The sequence below is a fragment of the Heptranchias perlo genome, unplaced genomic scaffold, assembly GCF_035084215.1.
Source record: "Heptranchias perlo isolate sHepPer1 unplaced genomic scaffold, sHepPer1.hap1 HAP1_SCAFFOLD_749, whole genome shotgun sequence".
NCBI lineage: Eukaryota > Metazoa > Chordata > Chondrichthyes > Hexanchiformes > Hexanchidae > Heptranchias > Heptranchias perlo.
Window position 1 is genome coordinate 49,456 of NW_027139782.1, and position 7,732 is coordinate 57,187.

The following is a 7,732-nucleotide window of genomic DNA, read 5'->3' on the forward strand; positions in this document are numbered from 1 at the left end:
CCTCCGACAATACAGCACTCCTTCATTACTGCCCCTCCGACAATACAGCACTCCCTCATTACTGCCCTTCTGACAATACAGCACTCCCTCATTATTGCCCTTCCGACAGTACAGCACTCCCTCATTACTGCCCCTCCGACAATACAGCACTCCCTCATTACTGCCCCTCCGACAATACGGCACTCCCTCATTATTGCCCCTCCGACAGTACAGCACTCCCTCATTACTGCCCTTCCGACAGTACAGCACTCCCTCATTACTGCCCCTCCGACAATACAGCACTCCCTCATTACTGCCCCTCCGACAATACGGCACTCCCTCATTATTGCCCCTCCGACAGTACAGCACTCCCTCATTACTGCCCCTCCGACAGTACAGCACTCCCTCATTACTGCCCCTCCGACAATACAGCACTCCTTCATTACTGCCCCTCCGACAATACAGCACTCCCTCATTACTGCCCTTCTGACAATACAGCACTCCCTCATTATTGCCCTTCCGACAGTACAGCACTCCCTCATTACTGCCCCTCCGACAATACAGCACTCCCTCATTACTGCCCCTCCGACAATACGGCACTCCCTCATTATTGCCCCTCCGACAGTACAGCACTCCCTCATTATTGCCCTTCCGACAGTACAGCACTCCCTCATTACTGCCCCTCCGACAATACAGCACTCCCTCATTACTGCCCCTCCGACAATACGGCACTCCCTCATTATTGCCCCTCCGACAGTACAGCACTCCCTCATTACTGCCCCTCCGACAATACAGCACTCCCTCATTACTGCCCCTCCGACAATACGGCACTCCCTCATTATTGCCCCTCCGACAGTGCAGCACTCCCTCATTATTGCCCCTCCGACAGTACAGCACTCCCTCATTACTGCCCCTCCGACAGTACAGCACTCCCTCATTACTGCCCCTCCGACAGTACAGCACTCCGAGTGTTGGCCTGGATTTTGGGCTCAAGTCTCTGGAGTGGGGCTTGACCCAATGACCTTCTGACTCCGCGGTGAGAGTGCTGCCCACTGAGCCACACCACCGGACTCTATAAACCCTGGAACGTTCCCATCCATCGCCATCTGCCTGATTCAATGTGACCGTATCGAGCCAGGAGTCTGATGTTCTCCCCTCACTGCTAAAAGTCTCAGTGTTTCCCCCCCCTCCCATTCCAGACATTTCCTCTCCGCCTCTCATTCCTGCAGCATGTGACCCGCTAGCAGTTTGCGACCCGTCTACCTCCTGTCTACGTCCCGTCTACACTTTCTGTCTTCTCCTTGCAAGACTGTGAATGTTTCGGCCACTCGAACCGGTGCAGTTACATCGAGCTGCTCACCACCACCATTTGCGTGAGCTGTAAGCACAACACGAGAGGCCGACACTGCCAGTTGTGCCGACTGGGCTATCACCGAAACCCGTCAGCAGAGCTGGACCATCACAACGTTTGCCTCGGTCAGTTCCTGTTACAATCTCCGCTCTCGCCTCCTTCCTTCACCATTCAGATTTCAGCCCAAAACAAGATAAAGAAACAAAAAGGAACCTTCGATAGGGCTGAGCAAAAGGAATCAGCTCCCCTTTCCCCAGAGATCAGACCCGGTCCGACCTTTCCCCGGGGATCAGACCCGGTCCGACCTTTCCCCGGAGATCAGACCCGGTCCGACCTTTCCCCAGAGATCAGACCCGGTCCGACCTTTCCCCGGAGATCAGACCCGGTCCGACCTTTCCCCGGAGATCAGACCCGGTCCGACCTTTCCCCAGAGATCAGACCCGGTCCGACCTTTCCCCGGGGATCAGACCCGGTCCGACCTTTCCCCGGAGATCAGACCCGGTCCGACCTTTCCCCAGAGATCAGACCCGGTCCGACCTTTCCCCGGAGATCAGACCCGGTCCGACCTTTCCCCGGAGATCAGACCCGGTCCGACCTTTCCCCGGAGATCAGACCCGGTCCGACCTTTCCCCGGAGATCAGACCCGGTCCGACCTTTCCCCAGAGATCAGACCCGGTCCGACCTTTCCCTAGCGATGAGGCCTGGCCCTGAGGTAAATTGAAAGCCCTGTGTTATGACGATATAATTATTGCTTCCCTGTCTCCATTGTTTTTCTGGAATTTGTATGTTGTTTGTTCTCTCGGCAAACGAACATCCTTCATCGTAGCAGCATCACTCGCCTCTGCTCAATGTTACCCTCCCCCATTGTCTAACATCAATGTTCTCTCTCCATTTCCTCATCTCCTTCCCATTCTCCACACATAGAATTACAGAGAATGTACAGCACAGAAACAGGCCATTCGGCCCAACTGGACTGTACCGGTGTTTATGCTCCACACGTGGCTCCTCCCACCTTACTTCATCTCATCCTATCAGCATATCCTTCTATTCCTTTCTCTCTCGTGTTTATCGAGCTTCCCCTTAAATGCAACTATGCTATTTGCCTCAACTACAGTGAGTTCCACATTCTCACCACTCTCTGGATCGAGAAGTTTCTCCTGAATTCCTTATTGGATTTATTAATGACAGTCTTATATTTACAGCCTCTAGTTTTGGTCTCCCCCACAAGTGGAAACATCTTCTCTCCGTCTATCTTATCAAACCCTGTCTTAATTTTGAAGACCTCTATCAGGTCACCCCTCAGTCTTCTCTTTTCTTGAGAAAAGAGCCCCAGCCTGTTCCATCTTTCCTGATATTTATAACCTCTCAGTTCTGGTATCATCCTTATGAATTTTTGCACCCTCTCCAGTGTCTCTCTATCCTTTTTATAATATGGAGACCAGAACTGTGCACAGTTCTCCAAGTGTGGTCTAACCAAGGTTCTGTACAAGTTTAACATAACCTCTCTGATTGTGAATTCTCTCCCTCTAACAATGAACCCCGGAGCTTGGTTTGCTTTTTATGGTCTTGTTAACCTGCATTAATCCTTTGCAGTCGCCCCAAGGAGTGGAACACGGGTCGTGTCCAATCAGTGTGTGGACGATTGACGCTGTTTGTAAACTGTTGGAGACTTGTTTCCCCCCAGAGTCGGCTCGTCCCCTGTCCTGGGCCCGAGTCATTTGTGTCCCTGAGGTTGTGTCGATGGGTTTTATTGGGAACAGCCATGTGCAGTGTGTGTGTTGTCTTGTTTCTGCAGACTGTCAGTGTCACCCCTATGGCTCACTCCATGATCGCTGTAATGAGACGGGATATTGTGACTGTAAGGAGGGGACAGCAGGGCCCAAGTGTGACAAGTGCCTGCCCGGATATTACTGGCACAGGGGCTGCCGAGGTAAGTAACCGTTCCAGCACCAGACCCTCCCTCACTCCGCCTGGCTCCTGTGTGTCAGGGTCAGCAGTGGATCCGATAGCAGAGATACCAGGGGGGGAAACACAAAGGCTTTTAGACAAGGAGCCCTCCTGGGTTCCCCCATCACCCTGAGAAACAATTAGTGGCACAGCTCCTCGCAAAGGGAGGGACTGGAGTTCAGTGAGGAGCATTTCATAGAATCAGACAGCACACAAGGAGGCCGTTCAGCCCATCGAGGCAGTGCTGGCTCTTTGAAAGAGCGATCCTATTAGTCTCACTCCCCCTGCTCTTTCCCCATAGCCCTGCAAATTTTTCCCCTTCAAGTATTTATTCAATTATCTTTTGAAAGTTATTATTGAATCTGCTTCCAGATCAGAACAACTCACTGTGTAAAAACATTCACCTCATCTCCCCTCTGGTTATTTTGCCAATTACCTTAAATCTGTGTCCTCTGGTTATTGACCCTCCTGCCAGTGGAAACAGTTTCTCCTTATTTACTCTATTAAAACCCCTCATAATTTTTAACCCCTCTATTAAATCTCCCCTTAACCTTCTCAGTTCTGAGGAGAACAATCCCAGCTTCTCCAGTCTCTCCACATAACTGAAGTCCCTCATCCCTGGTATCATTCTGGTAAATCTCCTCTGCACCCTCTCCAAGGCCTTGACATCCTTCCTAAAGTGCGGTGCCCAGAATTGGACACAATAATTTGACACAGAATTTAACCCTCAGTCTCTCCTTCAGTATTTAACCATCAATTTAGTCCCATTAACCCATCACCCCTGTGATCTCTGACCTACATTGGCTCCCGGTCCAGCAACACCTCAATTTTAAGATTCACATCCTCACATTGAAATCCCTCCGTTGCCTCGCCCCTCCCTATCTCTGTAACCTCCTTCAGCCCGACACCCCTCCGAGATCTCTGCGCTCCCCCAATTCTGGCCTCTTGCACATCCCCCATTTCCTTCACCCCACCATTGGCGGCCGTGCCTTCAGCTGTCTGGACCCGAAACTCTGGAATTCCCCTCAAACCTCTCCGCCTCTCCCCCTCTCTCTCCTCCTTTAAGACCCTCCTTAAAATCTACCTCTTTGACCAAGCTTTTGGTCTCCTGTCCTAATATCTCCTTATGTGGTTCAGTGTTAATTTTTGTCTGATTTACGCTCCTGTGAAGCACCTTGGGCCGTTTTACTACGTTAAAGGCGCTATATAAATGCAAGTAGTTGTTGGTGTAAAAGTGAAACACTGGGAGCGGCGACAGTTCAAACAATCTCTGAGGTCAGGAGATTTTCAGTGACCTGACGTTTCTTTTCTCTGACCTCTTGCAGCCGGCGTGTGCGATAACTTGCTGACGCGGTGTCAGAACGGAGGAGTGTGCGAGGACAATGGGAGGTGTCGCTGTCCCGCTCCCTACACCGGGCTCCTGTGTGAGAAAGGCCAGTGTGGGAAGGAAGCAGGAGGGTGTGTCTCCCAATCCCCCCGGGACCCCACCTTACACCGGGTGCTGCTGTCACTCACTGCGCTGCTAACCACCGCTAACGGACGCCCGGCGCTCTGACCCGCTTCCAGCGCCACGGACGCTCACGGGAAGGTGCAAAGAGCGGAGGAGAATCCAGCGTTTACTGCGTCCCCGTTAAACACGGTCCCCGCCCTCCGGCCCGGGAAAGGCAAACTGTAACCCAGGCCTGAGCCCACCCACCCACCCACCGAGCCCGACTGTATCTCCGAGCCCTGAAGGAATGGGCAGTCAGTGGGGACTGTACTTTCAGACCCCCCGCCGGAGGGAGGGAGGGAGGGAGGGAGGGAGGCAGCTGCTAATATTCATTCTCCAATCGCCAGCCTGGCCTCGGATGGCCAGCTTTGGGAAAGAAGAAAGAAAGAAAGACTTGCATTTATATAGCGCCTTTCACCACCTCAGGACGTCCCAAAGAGCTTTACAGCCAATGAAGTACTTTTGAAGTGTCGTCACTGTTGGAATGTAGGAAACACGGCAGAAAATTTGTGGAGCTCAGAGGAGGCCGTTCCCCGCTCTGGTGCAGCCCTCGCTCGCTCGCCCCTCACTCACTCACTCCCTCCCTTCCTCACTCTCCCTCACACGCTCATTCACTCCTCAATCCCTCCCTCCACTCACTACATTCATTCACTCCGTCACTCCACTCATGCTCACTCATCAATCACTTGCCCCTCACTCACTCCCTCCATCCCTCACTCCCAACACTCAGTCACACTCACTCATTCACTCCCTCACTCACTCCTTCCCATTCCCTCCCTCACTCCTTCCATTCCTCATTCCTTCCCTCACTCACTCCACCCTCACTCCCTCCCTTCACTCCACTCCCTCACTCCTTCCCTCCCTCAAACATTCCTTCACTCACTCACTCCTTCACTCACTCCTTCCCTCTCACTCCCTCCCTCACTCACTGCGAGGGATTGCTGTTGGTACATCGTGACCTGAGGAAATCTGTGGGCCGGCTTCGAGCGGCCTACAACCTGGGCTTTAGTGACCATTGTGTGTAATCCTGGAGCGCATCAGAGCGATGGGGGAATAATCCTGAGCAGTGAGTGGAGAGTGTTAGTGCGTTTATCGATTCTTTTGTATTAAGATGAAGTTATTTTCTTGCAATCCCACAATGTTCCATGTAGTTTTTGTATGAATCGCGGTTTGTGTTGATGAATATATCTCTCACTGTGTAATTCCCAGCGACGGGGGGAATGAGACGGTTTTATTTTATTTGTATGATTTTCCTGTGCACAGATTTCTCTGTAACTGCAACGTGCTGACATCAAAGAATCTGAGTTTACAGCTCTGGAAAGTGTCATAAGATCCAGGAAAGGATTTGATGCTTTACTCTGGACAACAATAAAAGCTGCTGCAGAAAGTGTCCTGGTCTCCTGATCTGGGTCCTGACTGTGTGTCTGTGGGGAGGGGGAGGGGGAGGGAGAGGGGGGAGGGGGAAGGGGGTTAGGAAGGGGCTGAGGGGGTCAGGAAGGGGGCTCAGGGTGGAGCGGAAGGGCTTGAGAGGAAGGGGTTGAGGGGAAGGGGAAGGGGTTGAGGGGGAGGGGAAGGGATTGAGGGGGTTATGAAGGGGGTTTGGGGGGAGTGTCCGGGGCTGGTTCCTGTCCTGGGCCAGTTCCGGTCCTGGGCCAGTTCCGGTCCTGGGTTCCCCGATTCCAGGAGTCGGTTGAACGGGAGCCATCGACAGCTCGAGCCGCATTGCATTCTGGGAGATTGAGTGACCTGACCCCGTGACCCCGGACAGGCGGTGGAGGGGGAGGGGGACGAGGAGGGGGAGGGGGAGGGGGAGAGCTGTGTCTGTTTCGGCCAGAGACGGTGGCCAGGGAGGGGGGGAGGGGATGGAATCAGCAGCGAGGGATCGGAGTTTGTGGCGGGGATCGAAGACAATGGCCTAAATTTTCACTCCAAGCCAAGAAGTCAGCGGGGGGAGAATTCCCTGACTCCGGGTTTCCCGGACGTCCTTCGGATTTTTTTGAGAGTTTTCCACCCGAGAGGCCGTCCGGATTGACAGGCTGGTCTCAGTCGGACGGGAGAAGAGCAAGGAAGATGATGCGAGCAGCGAAATGATGTGAGCAGGTAAATGTTAGACAGGGGGCGGGGTTGGGGGGGTCACCGGGGGGGTGGGGGGGGGAGGGTTGGCAGTCATCGGGGGGTTCGGAGATCGTGGGTCGGGTTGGAATTCATGGGGGGTAAGAGATCGTGGGGGGCTCGGAGATTGTATGGGGGTCGGAGATCGTGGTGGGGTCGGAGATCGTGGTGGGGTCGGAGATCGTGGTGGGGTCGGAGATCGTGGTGGGGTCGGAGATCGTGGGGGCGGTCAGAGATCGTGGTGGGGTCGCAGATCGTGGGGGTGTCGGAGATCGTGGGGGTGTCGGAGATTGTAGGGTCAGGTCGAAGATCGTGGGGGGGTCGGAGATCGGTGGGGGGCTCGGAGATCGTGGTGGGGTCGGAGATCGTGGGGGGGGTCGGAGATCGTGGGGGGGGGTCGGAGATTGTGGGGGCAGGTTGGTGATTGTGTGTAGGGCGGGTCAGAGATCGTGGGGGGGGGTCGGAGATCGTGGGGGGGGGTCGGAGATTGTAGGGGCAGGTTGGTGATTGTGTGTAGGGCGGGTCAGAGATCGTGGGGTGGAGGGGTTGCCCCAGGGAAGCTTGTTGGGCCTGGGGGAAGCACTCCTGCTCCTCCGGGCCCACAAGCCCTGCGATAAAGGCTCTCACCTGCTGTTTGGGGCCTTCTCACCTCCTCTCACGAGGCGTGAAGGAAAAGGCCCGGGAATCCAGACAAAGCAGCACTCCCTCCGCACTGCCCTGGAGTGGCAGCTTGGATCATGAGCTCAAACTCCCGAGCCCCAGCAAGTCGCACAACTCTCTAGTCCCAGAATAGAACATGTTACCAACTGAGCTCTGCACCGGTCAGGCAGCATCTGAGGGGCAACGTTTTGGGT

The 7,732-nt window shown here is 54.2% G+C and overlaps 1 protein-coding gene across 1 annotated transcript in view; it reads left to right on the top strand.

Annotated features, from left to right (window-relative positions):
* The window catches only part of LOC137319165 (netrin-G1-like), a 53,521-nt gene extending 48,498 nt beyond the window's left edge, over nt 1-5,023 (top strand). Inside the window, exons 5-7 of the mRNA XM_067981500.1 lie at nt 1,288-1,455; nt 3,126-3,260; nt 4,603-5,023. Of these exons, the coding sequence (XP_067837601.1) occupies nt 1,288-1,455; nt 3,126-3,260; nt 4,603-4,832 (533 nt within the window). The 3' untranslated portion in view covers nt 4,833-5,023. The remainder of the gene's footprint in view (nt 1-1,287; nt 1,456-3,125; nt 3,261-4,602) is intronic.
* The last annotated feature ends 2,709 nt before the right edge of the window (nt 5,024-7,732 follow it).